This window comes from Lytechinus pictus, chromosome 17 (genome assembly GCF_037042905.1).
Source record: "Lytechinus pictus isolate F3 Inbred chromosome 17, Lp3.0, whole genome shotgun sequence".
NCBI lineage: Eukaryota > Metazoa > Echinodermata > Echinoidea > Temnopleuroida > Toxopneustidae > Lytechinus > Lytechinus pictus.
In genome coordinates, this window is record NC_087261.1 from 13,492,346 (window position 1) to 13,509,793 (window position 17,448).

Genomic DNA, 17,448 nt, shown 5'->3' on the forward strand with positions numbered 1-17,448 from the left:
CATTTCACCATTACGCCTGTTCATACCATGATATGACCGGGAAATTTTGGGCTCTTGCCCCCCCCCCCCCCTGGCCACCGACCCCTGTTACGCCGCTGCATCCACACTCACGAAAACGACTATAAAGCGATCAATGGTATGTCATTCGAGATAACACAATCCCAACACAATAGCTTCCATCGGCTTCTCGTATCGCTTTTGTTGGTGAGTCTGCCTCACCGTAATCTATGGTATATACGGGCAAAATGCATTTCGGTATCGGTAAAAACACAACTTAGTTGAGTTTCCTCTATCTGCTACATATAAATAAGTGCTGGCATATTAAAGCATACCCCCTTAGGGGGTCGTCGAAATCACCTACCCCTATTCCATATTTTACCTATTTATGGGAAAATGCTATTTTCGAGCCCCCATTGAGGCAAAAAGTGTTGCTGCTATCTGTAGTAAGGCAAATTTTTATTGTTTTTAAACTATATGGAGACGAAAGAGTAGAGGTTCCTCTATATGCTACATACAGTGTTTGCATATTGGAGCATACCCCCTTAGGGGGTCGCTGAAATCCCCTACCCCTTTTCCATATTTTACCTATTTATGGGAAAATATGCTATTTTCGAGCCCCCATTGAGGTAAAAAATGTTTCTGCTATATAGAAAAGCCAGTTTTATTCTTTTGAAACTACGTGGAATTAAATGAGTAGACTTTCTCCTATCTGCTGCTAATAAGTGGTTGCACAGCAAAGCCTATCCCCTCTGGGTGTTCCCAAAGTCACCCACCCCTTTTCCATATTTTTTCCAATATATGGGAAAATCTGCCAATCTTGGAGCCTTTGAAGAAGGTAGAAGTCGATATGCCAGCACTCTTTTTACATGTAGCAGATAGAAAAAAAGCATATTCTTTTATTTCCAAGTGGTTTCCAAAATCAAAACTAGCTTTCCTATATAGCAGAAATGCCCTTTTGCCTGTATGGGGGCTCAAACACTGCAATTTTTTCAATAAAGAGGGAAAATAGACTTAAAAGTTGGAAGAGTTCGGCAGCCCCTGAAGGGGGAAGGCTTCAGTGTGCTACCACTTCTTTATATGTAACTGATAAAGAAGATCATACTTTGTTATCTTTATGTGCTTACAAAACAAAAACAAGGGCTTTACTGCAAGGCAGAAACACATTTTGCCTCAATGGTTCTCCAAAATGAAGAATTTTCCGAGAAATTGGAAAAATACGAAAAAAGGATTGGGTGAATTTGGCAGCCCCCTGAGGGGTAGGCTTTGCTATGCCCTAACTTATGTATATGTAGCTGATAGAGAAAAGCCTACTCTTTTGTCTCTAAGTGATTTAAAGGGGAAAAAATACACACCCAAAACAAAATTTTGCCACATTGGGGGCTCCGAAAAGCACGATATCAAATAGTCAAGCTACGGATAAGGGTGTGGTATGTAACCTTCTACTGGCTCTTGTGGGACTATGCTTTAAGGTGCCCGAGAGTAATTGCATGCAAAATGAAAATGCAGAGCAATGCCTCGATCCTCTATCTTTTTCAAGAGATTTCATTATTATAAAAGTTGCTTTGTGTAGAAAACGCCTTTTACCCTCATACATATAATACAAGTAATACATACCTTTCTATCGATCGCTAAGCACGTTACATGCATTTCTGCATGTTAGGCACATCAACAAAGGCGATGCAAGATAAAACAGATAGATGTCAATGCACATGATTATTTTGGTTCAATTTTTTTTGATGAATTCTTTTTTTTTCCAAAATATATATACCGGACTATTCAGAAAACAATTTCAACCGATTTCTACTTTCCAAATCATAGTGAAATGCGTATTCATTTAAGATTGTCCCATTGTCAGACTCTGTGCAATAAAATATGAAAATAATTGATTTTCATTTAAAAAGTCCAAGAGGGCCGCCAAAGATATCAATTTTGAACCCCGTTGGACACGATTATGCAAAGGGAACATCAAGATTCATTAACTAGACACTTCAGGCAAATAAAAACGTTGAGTGAAAAATATTTTGATGGTACACATGAACCCCCTTATCCGACTCGACTACAACGATGCAGTCATACATGGTATAGATTCGTTGCGATTCGTTGTTAAAAACTAGGCTGAAAACGTAGCCTATAGACTGCCCAGTGGGCAATCAATCTTTGCTGAAATCATTTATTTATCAGCAGAGACATAATGAAGATGAAAATATGTTGTTTAGAAGATTTAATATCATGCAAAATGCAGAAAACATCAATAAAAGTAGGCATATCGTTCGCACACCTCAGCTATATGGTAAAAATAGGCCAAAAACGCACGATTTCTATGTGCGCAACATATTGAAAAGGGGGCTGAAATCACACTCTATAATGTCATTTCCAATTACTGGCATATATTTTCTAAGAGTAGAGATATAGATGAAGAGAATGATATTATGCTTGAGAGGAAATATATCAAATAAAGTACACTAAAAAAGAAAATAAATTTCTGAATCAATTTTCGACAATTTTTGAAGCAAGAAATCTCCCAAACTAATGATATGCAAATTTCATTACGTAATTTGCATATGTAAACAATAATTTTTGTTCGTGAAATTTTGCATATCTCTTGTGCACTACTTGAAAAATATATTTTGAAAGTTTCATACAAAACAAGCATGGTTTGGCTGAGACATTTCACCTTGACTTCATGCTATGTGTAGAATGTCTAAAAAATTGTGAAATAGGGCCATTTTGTAGTGACGTCATATATTACGTCATTTCGGAGGGAAGACCACGGATAGAACCCGGCAGCAATGCATTTTTGTAAACTTCAGGGTCCATGCCATCCAGCTATGGGGTCATTTGCTTGTCCGGCTTTCGGTTGAATAAACTTCCTGGGCTGCCGGACTATAAACGAGGGAGTGGCAGACAGCTTGTAATTTTATAATTGTACACACTCTTATTGGATTAATTGCCAATTCTATGACTCTTTAAACTTTTTTTTTAATTAGTAAAAAACACTTAATTTCCCTAATCAGCATCGCTTTGACATGTACTTTAATTTATATTTCATTAAACGTGAAAATGGCTACCTCTAGTTTTATATCAAAAGTGTAAAGTTATGGAACTGATAACCTTGCTTTTTCAATATACACACACTTATTTAACCCGACGTTCATCAATTTCAATCTAGTGTTCAAGATTCTTTTCTATTTAACATTATCTCCAAATGCTAGTATTTCATTTGATTTGTTACCTATATAATTATATTGGTCGAAGGAAAGCCTGCGAGCTACATTTGTTTTAGACCCTACTTTTTTCCCCAGGCAACCTGGACTAGTAAACTGTGTATATCGTTGTTCCTTCCCTCATTGTACTCATTTGCTTTGTAACGTGATCTTTGTTGAAATGCCGAATTTTTATTTATTTGTTTGTTTGTTTTCTTTAATTTATACTGTAGGCCTGATGGGGTCCCAAATCTGTCATTCTGAGTTCTATGATGTTATGCTGATACCACCATGTTTGTGTTTGATTTGGTTTGAATAAAATACTATTACTATACTATACTATACATAATAATGATAACAATCAAATATGATAATAAATAATAATAATAATAGTAATAATAATTAATAATAATAATAATAATAATAATAATAATAATAATAATGATAATGATAATGATTATGATTATGATAATGATAATAAAAATGATACTAATGATAAAAATGATAAAAATGATAATAATGATGATAATAATAATGATAATGATAATAATAATTAAATCATTGTAAAACGAGATCGATTCACCTTAGCTTGCAGTACGCCCTCTACTGATATCGCTGCTATTATAGTGCTATAGTAGTATACCGGGTATTTCAAATTCTCGACATAGCTAAAAATGGGGAATAAAGAGGAGGATGAAGAATCTCCTTTCAAAAGCAGTACTTTCAATGTCTTGGATGCTCTTTTTGTTCTCATTTCAATGGGACTTATCGTTGCCGATCTTGTGACTGGTTCGTTTAGATCATATTATTTTTTTGTAATTTTAAGTTAGAACTTAACTTAGAGTCTGACTGCCGAGTGCTGCCTGGATATTGAAAGGCCTCCCCGCGCCCACCCCCGACCCGCCCGGCCCGGCGCGTAGACCTGCGGTCGCTTGACGGCGGCTTGGGTCCACTCGCTCACTGCACTGCCACTGGGAGTGGGAGATTTCAAGTTCAGTGTTGACCTTTTGGTGTTGGTGTTAGGTCAATTTGTACGCGATTATAACACCAAACATAAAATTAAGATGATCTAGATGAAGATGAGCTTGATTCATGTTATTGTTAATACTTGTCATGCTTGTGCCTGGCCCTGGGCTGTGGTCATGGTGGTGTGAGTTGTGACTAGTCACTAGATCTATTATTACTATTAGTACAAATGGTTAATGGAACTACCCCTTAATTATCGACCACCTGATTTTCTAAGCATCGTATCTGCGAAAATATTTATCAGTTTTAGGCCTACCTAGTTTTCGTCTCATTTGTGCAGAAAATTGAGCAGATCAGATTCCAATGTTTCGATCGGCGACTCCGATTCAATTCGCGTATATAAATATATATCGACGAACAACGAATACAACGATTTTACATTTGCACCCTTTTGAAACCGGCCAAAATGTTGGTGAAATTTCACACTTGAAATAGCAAGTATTTTCCATAATTTCTTGAAATTGTTTTTATTAACATATGTAGACACCTTAGATCAAGAAAATGAAGAATACATGTGTATCATTTACTATTTAGGCCTATTTCATTTTTTACTCTAAAAGATCATTTTCAGTTGATGTTAATAAAGGGATGGTCCGGGCTGAAAGTATTTATAGCTTAATAAATAGAGTAGAATTCACTGAGCAAAATGCCAAAAATTTCATCAAAATCGGATAACAAATAACAAAGTTAAATATTGAATTTTAAAGTTTAGCAATATTTGGGAAAAACAGTCATGAAGAATATTCATTAGGTGGGCTGATCCGCTGATGATGTCACATCTCCACTTGTTCTTTTGTATGTTATTAAATGAAATGAAATGAGGTTTATTCAAATTTTTTCCTCCAAGAAGTAGAAAAATTGGAATGACAACTGATTTAGTGCATTAGATATTTATTGCTGCAACTTATTTCATTATAAGGGAGACATATTATTCACACAAGTATGAAATAATGAAAAAATTATGATTTTATGTAATAATATAAGAAAACCGAAAGTGGAGATGTGACATCATCAGCCCACCAAATGAATATTCATGACGACTGTTTTCACAAAATATTGCTAAACTTTAAACTTCAATAACTTTATCATTTGTTATCCGATTTTGATGAAATTTTCGGCATTTTGCTCAGTGAATTCTACTCTATGTATTAAGATATAAATATTTTCAGCCCGGACCATTCCTTTAACTTATCTCCCTACATGAAAGTCTACACATGGGACCACAATATGTAGTCCCACATATATATATATATATATATATATATATATATAACGATATACAGTGCGTCCCAAAAAAAACGAAACCGAGATTTATCGATGATTTATCATAACTTAATCACAAATACAATAGACAAATGACCTACCATTGTAAAGCTTAGAATCTCCTCTTTCACCTGAAATTACTTAGATTAATTCTCAATCACGCATGAGTGAGCAAAAACAATTTGAAGAGGCGATACCAAGAAGTCATTTGGCGGGCTGTATCTGGGTTTCAAAAAGAAAACCAAATTTTTAAAAAGTTCAATAACTGCTCTTTAATTTGATACCTCAATTACAGAAAATGGTCAAGAAATAAAAAAGTTCTGGTTATTTGAAAATTGAAATAAGGCTTGAATTTCAATACTTTCATAAAATGAAGAGGTTCTACAGGCTAGCGTTCAAACTCACTTGACATTCCGTTTTGTTGACGATCAGCCATGCATTAAGTCTTTTGTTAACCATGCGATAGCTTCTGTGGAAATCGGTGAAAACACGTTTATTTAATGAAATTATGGAAATACAAGCATTGTTTCGAGGGAACATAACTTTTTTACTTCTTGACCATTTTTTGTGATTAAGGTATCAAATAAAAGAGCAGATATTGAACTTTTTAGGCATGTGATTTTCTTTTTGAAATTCAAATGAGTTTTTGATATCCTTTCTTCAAATTGTTTTTGCTCACTCATGCGTGAATGAAGAATAATCTAAGTAATATCAGATGAAAGAGGAGATTCTAAGCTTTACATTGGTAGGTCATTTGTCTATTGTATTTGTGATTAAGTTATGATAAATCATCGCTTAATCTGGGTTTCGTTTTTTCTAGGACGCACTGTATATATATATATATCGTTAATTCCTACAGTGGTTTTAGCTTCTCCCTTTTGTTCATATTTCAGGGAAACATCAAGGTTCCTTCCAAACATGACACAACCAAGATGGACATTTTAGCACAAGTCATTTAGTAGCCATCCATTATAATTCTGTATAATACGAATGTGGCGGGTGTTGATCAATTGTGAACTACATGTACATATTGTATCGGATCAGTGACTGACATTCCAGCAGTAGAGGATGAATGTTAGACATGATTAGGGCCCCCTAAAGGAAGATACATGTACAAGGGAAAAAATCATGATCTAAATAAAATAAGTCTGCCATAACGTTATCGCCTGCTATGCTAAATCAAGTTTGAAAATCAAAATTGTTATCTGACTGTGGGGGGCAATTGACAAACATGTAACCTGTTAACATTTTTTCTTCTCTCCTTTCAGACCTTATTGTAACATGTAAGTACTTTGTTGGAGGAGATGTGGTATGGGGCGCCCTCACCCTAAGTTTTGTTGTGATTCCGTCAATCATCCTGCAAGTGTTTAGCATCAGATGGTATCTGGTGGATGATGACATGTCCAGCCTGAAGTGGATCACACACATCCTTCAATTTGGACCCTTGCACAGGTAAAGTAGTAGACTGTGATACATTTTTGTTTGCTTTTCAAGGGGAAGTCGACACAGGGGTCTGGTAGATTTTGTGAAGTTGGTCTAAAGTAATACGAAATTAAGAATGAAAAGTTGAAAAATTCAATCAAGTTTTGGTTCAAAGGTAGATGTGCGGCTTCGGTCTATATCTAGTCACACAACATTTGTTCAGGCGACAAGTGCTCCGGGCTTTATTTTGTGTAAGATATCTAGAGTTAGGGTTGCAATAGGGTTTTTATACTTAGGTATAGGGTTAGGTTTAGAAACTTTAGTTTAGGATAGGGTATAGTGTTTAATCCAGGGTTAAAGTTGTTTGATCTATCAGTGTATGAAATTTAGTTTACAGTGGAGCAATTGTTGCTGGAGCAAATGTCATGGAACCCAATCTCTGCTGATCAGTATTCCTTCTTTTTCTTTCCATCTCCTGATGAAATGGAACACCAAACCTGTAATTTATTTCAATATAACTTCCTATATTTTCCTATCTCTTGCTTTGATGTAATAATTTTCCTCAGCTGTGGAGGAGCCGTGGTGTAGTGGTTCTGACTCTCACTTTGTAAACAGAGGGTCGTGTGTTCGAATCCCACCGCGGTCTGGCGTCCTTTGGCAAGGCGTTAATCAACATTTTGCCACTCTCGACCCAGGTGCTAAATGGGTACACGGTAGGATGTGAAAGTCATTGTAGCTTGTCCAGTACTGTGTGCGCTTCATCGGCGACTGACTGGAATACACCCCAGGGAGTGGAGGATGTGAACACATTGTGTGCGGGAATGACTGATTGAATCCGATGACCGGGGTAATAATATATCTGTAGAGGGCTTAGACACGTCATTTCGATGTATTATAATTAAGCACTATATAAAAGCGGATTGTTATTATTATTAGGTACGTGATACTGTTTTCTACTGGCATCGAAGCTCGGCAAACAAGAGATCCCCTGGACTTTGAGCGTCTCTTCTACCAGCAGAGTGATGTATGCATGTTGAGGCTCTTTGAATCCTTCATGGAGTCCGCTCCCCAAGTCGTTCTGCAGCTCTACATCATGGTGGCAACCCAGGATGAAAACTTTTGGACAGGTATAATTAAACTTTTACAAAGATTGATCAACAATTTCCTCTCCATATTGATGCACATTTTACTTTCGATATTGCTTTTGTATTCTTCTTCCTTTTTTCTTCATGAATAATCCTTTCCGCTATTCTCCCTTCTCATTTTTGTATCACGACACTCGCCTTTCTACTTTGAACTGTTCCTCAGTACATGTATATATTCTTGTTAAAAGGACACAAAAACTTGATTTGAATAAAAAGATAAAAATCAAACAAGCATAAGACTCACTGAAAATTTCATCAAAAGTTTTGCTTAATTTCACAAAGTAGTTTAAATGCACATCCTGGTCAGTATGCAAATGAGGAGACTGATGATGTCATCTTCTCACTTTTTGTATTTTACTAAATGAATTAGGAAATATTCAAATTTTCTCCTCACTGTCCAGTAAAACAAAGTTTTATTCCTCCCTGAACATGTGGAATTATCATGTTGTTTATAAAACATTTTGTGGCTCAGTCAAGTTGGTCCTTATTGTCAAATCTGCAAAATTTGAAATATTGTATAATTCAAACAAAAAACAAAAGAAAAGGTTAGTGAGGAACATAATTGACTCGCTCATTTGCATATCCTTGAGTTGTGCATATATAACTGTTTGTGAAAAATATACATGTGAACCTTTAAAGTGGCATAACTTTCTTATTTTACATCTGATTTCAATGAAATTTTCAGTGTTATGCTTGTTTGATTTTTCTCCATTCAGATCAACAATTTTCGGGGTGGACTTGACCTTTAAGGGCATACTAGTACTACTGTATCTTTAGGCATCATAGAGAGTATTAAAAATAAATAAATGTTGAGACGAGTGAGATAGTAAATCTATTTTCCACGATGGGTGATGCTTAGTTGCTTACCATCTGTTACTAGATAAACACTTGAATAAAATCAAAATCTTGGTGAAAGCCTGAAGAAAGGTTGCCATAAAAAAGGCTCCACCCACAAAGTATTCAGGTGAAGATGTTCTACCACAGGCTTTTCGAAGAAAATATGACTTCAACAATAATGTGTTGCTTACGATTAGACACCAAGGTGTTAGATTTTAATTGCCTAACCCTCTATTAAAAGCCCTCCTGTATGCTTTGAAACACTTGTATAAAGTGCCCTTCAAATATTATTTTACTGACTTTATTTTTTAACCCTTTTTATCAGGCACATCAGCTGCGGTTTCTCTCTTCTCCCTGTGCTGGGCTCTCGGAGCGTATAGCCGAGCTCATCGTAAGGTTCGCCGAGACAAGAAGATTGTATCTTGGCCAGGCCTTGTCCTTCAGACCATTTGGAGAATTGGGATGATTTCTTCTAGGGTCATGGCACTTGTTCTCTTTGCTTCAGTCTTCAAAGCTTACATCTTTCTAGCTGTCGGTAAGAGAGAATAAACCTGTGAATAAAGTCACATGTTAGGTGGTTTTGTATTTTAAGATTTTTTTAATTTCAGAGCAAGGGTACTTTTCTATGATAGGCACTTTTCTTCATTACAGCAAAAGTGGAGAAAATGTTTAAAGGGCACGATAAATACCAAAGGCCAATAAGGGGGCGTTGAGGCAAATCGTTGAGGTCATCCCTTCCCCCTCAGACTAGTAAAATATCAGGATCATGGCAGGACCTTGGTAGTTGCAGGGACAGGGATGATCAGGATATGACAGAGTGTATAGAACTATGCTGTTCATTTATTTAGCCTGATAGTTGTACCCACTGCGGGAAAGTGGTTCTGTAAATGATGGTGACCTATGCCGGGGCTAGACTCGATAAGCTCTGCGTTTTCTAGCCCTGGTCACATTATTTACCATCGTATTTTTATTTTGTTGTATGTTTTTTTTTTCTCTCTCTCTTTTATATGTACATGGAGTAATTTCTTTTTTTTTCTTTTGTAATTGTGTGTATTGGTTTTTAATGTGAAATAAATTAAATGAAATATCTTTTTATTTCTTGTCAGAAATTCTGTGCTCCTGCAGATTTATTCCAGAACACCCCATTGGTTGTCTGTATAAAAAAAAACCTTTTAATTATAATCCTCTTTCTCCAATGTCTTCTGCTTATAGGTATTCATTGGATAGGCATGTTAGTTTGGGTCCATCTTCAGAAGACGGACTTCTGCACCAACCCTCTGGAGGAACGTCTCTTCAACTGTGTCGTTGCTACCATCTATGTCTTCTGCTTCTTCAATCTCAAGGAGGGCAAGTCTCGGAAGAGAGTCCTGGTCTTTTATTTCACAATGTTCGTTGAGAACACGGTGTTACTTCTGGTGTGGTTCAATTTCCGTACCGTTGGAGAGTGGTACAATGTGGCTGGGTTCACCATCGTGTTTGGCGGCTATGGTATTGGTAAGTTCAACTCTTAACTATGAATAAGGACAACTGGACAAGCAACTTTTATGGGGATCATATTCTGTCACCGTTTTCATAATGCTTTCAGCAGACTAAATTTTTTGTAAGATAATAAACACTTTAAAGATTCATTTGCAAGGTAAAAATAGTACATGATTGAAATTTGATTTTTTTTTAAATTCTGAGATAAAACAATATTTTTATTCAGGTGAGTGTGAAAGACTGAATATTGTGATATTGCATTTTACAGTCCACTTCAAATTCAAAAGAAAGGGGAAAAACACAAATGCTTTGATTTTGGCCTCTGGGGACAATTTGTGAATAGTTTTCTTTTCTTTTCTGTTTTATTTTAATTTATTTTTGTTTTACTTTGAAGTGTTATCATTGATTATGTTTCTCATATGTTGTAATAAGGGCAGGGATATTAATCATCTTTATTGATTTATATATATATATTTCTAGGATTTTAAAAGGTTTAATTTCAAACTTGACACAGAGATACAATACATGTATATTTATTGTTTGATATTGGTATGTCCTTTCTTCTCTAGGTGTTGCCAGCATGGTTCTTTATTACCGATATCTCCATCCTCGAAATGACTTCACTCTCTGTGGGCCAAAACCGGAGAAAGAGCCTTCTGGATCTCTTAACACTACACCATCCATGTCACCCTCATCCAGCCATGCAGTCCTCTTCTCCCCAGAACTTTATTGTCATGGCCACTCAACATCTCCAACACAACACAGCGATGTGAATCATAATGATGATGCAAATAGCCCACTCGCTGTACCTTTGTCACAAACTAGCATAACCATTAACAAGGAGGATGGCCCACCCCAGAGATCAAGTCAGGTCAAAGGTCAAGACCATGTGATGGGGAATGGTGATTTCAGAAAAAGTAAAAGCGAGAGCTGCATGTGCTACAATGAGGAAAAGTCTGTGACAGTGCACCTTGATAAGAGTAATGCAGGGAAAGCTTCCGCCTTGATGAATGCTTCTCAGTTGCCATCTTTCAGGTGTGATGTTTCAGGGTTTGAAGTGGACCTCGTCCAACAGTATGACGACTGGAGGGATCACTCCCGCCTTACAAATCATTCACTGGTAAGTGCTGGAACAAAATCAGGGAACATGTCACAATCACTTGGCAGTGTTCTTGATAAGAACCATCTCTCAAATGAACCATCATCAGACATATCAAGAATGCATGTTGAACCAATTCCCTTCTCGCCGGACCTCCAGCAGATGCCAGAGATCACTGACTCACCCAACAAGATCATGACTGCGTACGAAGCCCAGCAGATCTATGACAGCATTCTGGGGATTCGTCGCCATGACCACCCTGGTAGGAACTCTAAGCGGAAACTCAAGTTTGATGATCCCAGTAAGATGCCCGGAAAGACCCAATTAAAGACAAGCGATGCAATGTTACATGGTAAACCAGTTCAGAATGTTATTGATAGCAGTGCCTATTGTAATATGGGAGCGCAAAGGGTTACTGTGACAAGTAAGTATGTAAAAGATGGCTTAAGTGTGGGAGATGTTTGTAGATCAAGAACTGTGATTGAATCACGTGCTTTACCAAGTATTAGCACCAAAGATAGGCATATGAGTAGGGAACAAAATCTCAAGATAAGGTCACATCACTCACAAAGTGACATGGTGGAAACTGAATGCAAACTGATACATGCTAGTGATGATGTAAAAAATGATAGTGAAACTTTAAATTTCCAACATCTCAAAACTGATATGCCTAGGGATTTTGAAAGGACAAAACCACTTCAGGACTCTAAAGACAATCAGGTCGTAAACAAAGAGTGCTTTCAAAACCAAGAAAAGCCATCAATTCCAATTGTGTATGAAAATAGTGCTCTTGATCACAAGACAGATATTCACGTTGTTTCTACAGGGTTGCGTGCAGCACTTGAAAAGGATCTGCTTAAAGCGAAAGAGAAAGTAGGTACAAGGATTGATTACATGACATATAAGTCGGATATGCTTGATAAAGGCTCTAATAAGACCATGCCTGTATTAGGATGTAAAATTACTTCTCACGTTGTCCATGATGAAATGCCTACTGGGAATCATAACAAAGGGATAGCAGTAGATCCAACCGAGTCGGAATGCTTTGTTCATGAAATAACGTCACAAGATTTACAATGCACTGCTTCTCTTTTGACAAGTAATAGCAAAACAAAAGAGGATCACAATATTATTGGCAAACATACAAGTAGCTTAGATTGCAAAAATACTGACAAGCTTAGTTTAGGGAGAGAAAACAAGATGAATCAGCAACAGAAGGGGTATAACATAGATCTATGTGAAACTGATATTCCTAAAGAGCAGTGCACCAGTACATGTAGTTGTAGATCATCCAGTCCCCTCTCCTCTAAAGCGGACAATGTTGTTACATCCTGTTCTTCATTGAGTGGGAAAGACAGTCCTGTGGTAACGGGAGAAGGGGGCCTTGGTGGTGTCGGGAATGGGTTCCAAGTTCGAAGTCCTGCTGGAAAAAACAATCTTAAGAGAGTTCGCAGCCTGAAAGGGAGTGTCCCATCGGATACCGGCCCTCAGGGTTCTAGTCTGACAAAGGGTAATTCAAGTAAAGATTGCTCTGATAAAGAACATGAAAACAGACAGGAGAAGACGCCAATAGCTAACCTGAAAGGCAAACTCAAAAGGGCTTTGAGTATTAAGTCCAGGGGACTGTCCGAAAACAAGACAGAGTCCTCTCCATCAATTTCAAGACACTTGGATCTTGAGCCCCACCCAAGTGACAACCACAGTTTGGAGAAAGCTTTAGATACTGTACATGCAGACAAAGAAAACCCCAATTTAGGTATTGACAAGCCATTAGGGCATGTAGGAGAAAGGGTTGAAGTTGAAAAGCCTGTACTGGTAGATAAACAGCAAAACAAAAAGGGTGTAATATTACATCCAAAGACTTTAAATGGCTTCTCACAAGGCATTGCAAACCATTCACCAAAGATCATGGGTGGTGGAACACCCACATCATCTCCAACTACACTGTCAAGTTCCAGATGCAATGAGAGTAGAGCTTATGCACCAGTCTTACGGGCCAAGAACACCTCCCCTCAAAAGAATACAGATAATCCAGTCATGTATTCCCGCAGTCTGCAAAAGACTGGTACATATCACATCTCACCAGTTAAAGGTTCTCAAGTTGGTAAAGAGAACAGGGGATTTCAACAAGGCACAGTGAAGGGCACAGTGAGTAGACTAAAGCAGGAAAAACTAGGTAGTTCCACTGGCAAGAAACCTCCCAGGAGATCACTTGACAGAATCCCAACTAATTTGGTCGCAGCTAATGTGGCACATTTCGACAGTCCAAGCAAATAGGATGCCCCCCACCCCCCCAAAAAAAAAAAAAAAAAAAAAAACATGATATTTGCCTTTGGAAATGAGTAGATAGCAAAAATCTGAATAAATATGTAGTTACTCTATATTTGTTGAAAGTTGGAAACCACTCTTTGAGCATTAATAAATTGTGTTATACATGGATTCCAATTTTCATCCAAACAAGAATACAAAATCAAATTTTTACATGACGTACTACACATAATATGTTTTCTTCCAAAGAAAATAAGTGTTTTGTGCACACATTTTATACCAAAGGGCCCAAATGCTTTGGATTAACTTCCTAATCCTAAGACTTTTTCCAGTGTAAAAGTTTGATCTCATATTGGAGGGTTTTTTTTTTTTTTTACTCCAATACATATTTTTCATTCTGCCTTTCCCCTCATACTGTATCTCTTTATTTTCCGTAATGTGTATTATATATTTGTAATAAAGGAATATTACCCTTCAATGGTATTCATGGCTGACTATATATACATGTAGATCTATTAATTATGTAAAATATGTAAATTATGTAGCAAATCTTAGCTTCACAAGCGTTTTACCTTTTGCTGTATTCCTGTTTATTTCCAGTATAAACTCAGTATTGACTATCAGAATCCTGTGAAAGTGAGCACTGGACTTCACCACTATAATCATGGAGTTTCTTATTTTATAGTTCTATAAAGCATGTACGTATAGCTTACCTTGGAACTGGGAAATTAGATTGTCTTTTTTTTTTTCAACTTTTCAATTTCATATGATGTATAAAATGAGCTACTACATGTATTATTTGGACAAAACCTTATTAATTGTATTTGATGTAAAGTTTAATGAAAAGTATGATATACTTTTAATGAATATGTATGTGTATGCAACACTGGGTTTTGGGGTTTCATGACAATTACATGTATGTACCATATGTAAATCTTATTGATTTTAACTTTTTTCTGAACATACAATTTTTTTCATATCGTCTAATAATGACAATGATAGTGGAAGTGCATTGATTTTCATATTTTTTTTAAATATTTTAAAAAGATTTGTATTGTAGAGTAAAGCACTTACGGTAATTAATTGCTTCAGAATTGATATATTTATTATAAAATGTGTAATATTATGGTAATTATATTTTGATCAATCCTTTCTTATATTTGTTTTATTTTCTTTTACATGTCGGCTACATGTAAACATCACAATGTTAATAAACAAAAACAATTAAAGATGGGCTTCGCTTTTGATAGTGCAGCTGTTCCTTCTGCCACCTTGGATTGCATTTTAATCTGTAAATATATTTTATATGGATTTGCTTGTCTCTATATGGACAATTATTTATTGAGATACAGTGTTTTTATATATGTACAACTATAATCACTCCTATTCAAACTTCCAGGGTATTCATGTAGCCAGTTTCATATTCATAGAATTGAATATCAAGTAATCATAATTCCTAATATTCATAACACTGTACATGTATAGGAACACATTGATTATCATGCTATCAGAATATATATATATTTTGCCTTCGACGAAGATTCTGCTAGGATCGAAAGCTTAGGCCCCTTTTTGACTTTATAGAATATATATGTCTATAAAAACGAATTTTTGCTGACTTGTAACTCATACCAGTACCACGCTATCCAAGATTGGCAGGCCTACATGTACAAGTCTGTGATAATTGAATTTTCAAATGGACTGAGGGTGTAACCCACATGTTACTTATGTGGCTGACATGTAGCTATTGAATAATATTCAAGCAGTGCATTATTTTTATACACTTTGTACAAAATTCTTTTTTTTTTTCTTTATCTGAAATAAATAGTAAAAAACACCTTGTAAGTTACAAGATCTAGAGACTTTTTTCTCTCTCTTCTATACATGTATAACTTATTGTATTGTTAATATCTCGAGATGAGATAAGGATTTATGAAAGGTCAAGTCCACCCCAACAATAAGTTGAAAAATGGAACAAGCTTAAAGAGAAATGCCAGTAGTTGCAGTAAACACTGATTTCATGAGAAAGTCTGTAAAACCAGGCTTAATTGTCAGTATATCATCGAGGATCTAGATCTGGTACAGTTACATAAACTGAACTTTGTGAAATCTTGAAATCTACGCTGAAAAATGTTCACACTGAAGATCTCCAACACAGATAGGCACACGTGGGACAGTGTATTATTATTACTGGAATAAAGACCCGACGGAAGTGACCGAATCCGCGCTTATTTTGCTTATTTCTCAGCAATTACACAATTTCTTCCAGAATCCTTTGGCACATATTTTTTATTCATACAAACAGACACTTGGGTGGTCATTATATTAGATTCTGTAAAAAGTCATTTTGAGATCGTTACCAAAACTGGAATTTATCTTTAATGCTGGAAATCTTATTACATCGGATGTATGCATACTATCGACTGTGTTGTGGAACGGTTCTGTGAAAATAACCAAAATGTGTACCGGTGTATATCATACTTTCTTATCTTTTATTTTACATCACAAATTGAGGAATGTTAACATTATCATCGTTCTATTCAAGTTGTTTTGCTTTTTTTTTTTTTTTACTAGGATGGACTTGGCCCTTAAAGATCAAATCATTGGAACCTAATGTAGGAAATATATTATATTCTTGCTTAAAACGCCATTGTCAGTTGTGTATCTTTATTTATTTATTTATTTGGTATTATTTATACAAGGTAACCCCATCAGTAGTCAAATACTGTTGTACTTGGGGGCCCTGTATAACACAAAACAAAACAAAATACAAGCATATATACAATACAAATGGAAAATACAAATCCTGAACATAAACAGATGGAAATTTCAAGTATAAATCTAATAACAGAAAATTGTGTGTGTAATTGAGAACAGATAATAATTTAACCCAGAGCTACAAGTAGAAAGTAATAGGGGAAATAAAGATAGAGGGTAAGGATGAATTGAGGTAAAAAGAACACTTTTGTACAGTCTATATTTATATGTACAATTGTGCATTTGGAGGTTGTCATATGAAAATTGTATGTAGTCTAACAAAGGTGAACGATGGATTCTGAGTGGGGTGGGCGGCTGAAAGATTTTTTTTTATAGAGAGTTGTTATGTGGTTACTAGTATAATAGCTCAAATGAAGGGTGCTATATATGTGTGACGAAAATTACAGTGGAAGTACATCTTGACGATAAGTTTGTGAAAATCCATCAAAGATATTAAGAATTTTCATCTTTTAAAGTTTTGATATGCAACGTCATATGAGATCAGCTCTCTGCCTCTCCATAATTATGTAACAAATACGTACTGAAAGTATGGAATATAAATCTATTTTCAAATGATAATGATACTGTAATACAAATAATACCTAATATTCGTAACATGCTTTTCCAAAATGGCCCAAAGTGCTCACAATTTCAGTTTACCGAATTAATACATAAAAAATACAGAATGATAACATATAAAATGAAGGCAGTTGCTTAGAACAATAAAAAATTTGAGGACTTTTAAATAATTCAATTATTTGGGATTGTCTTAATGTGAAAGGGAGTTTGGTCCATTCCATTGAGGAAGCAACAGTGGTTTGTTCTCGTTTCGTTGGATATGTTAATTTAAGTGGGTGTTCAGAGGATCTAGTTCTTCTATCTGGGACATTAATTTCTAAACAATCGGACAAATACTTTGGGGCTAGGTTATTGAGTGGTTTGTGAAGTA

General features: G+C 35.8%; 1 protein-coding gene across 1 annotated transcript; it reads left to right on the forward strand.

The window, feature by feature from the left end:
- The first annotated feature begins 3,839 nt into the window (after positions 1–3,839).
- LOC135157244 (uncharacterized) lies at positions 3,840–16,386 on the forward strand. Its single transcript, XM_064112214.1, has 6 exons — positions 3,840–3,992; positions 6,761–6,944; positions 7,851–8,041; positions 9,222–9,431; positions 10,109–10,390; positions 10,945–16,386. Exons 1-6 carry the CDS (start codon positions 3,878–3,880, stop codon positions 13,749–13,751), a joined length of 3,789 nt encoding a protein of 1,262 aa, XP_063968284.1. The 5' UTR covers positions 3,840–3,877; the 3' UTR covers positions 13,752–16,386.
- Positions 16,387–17,448: the final 1,062 nt, after the last annotated feature.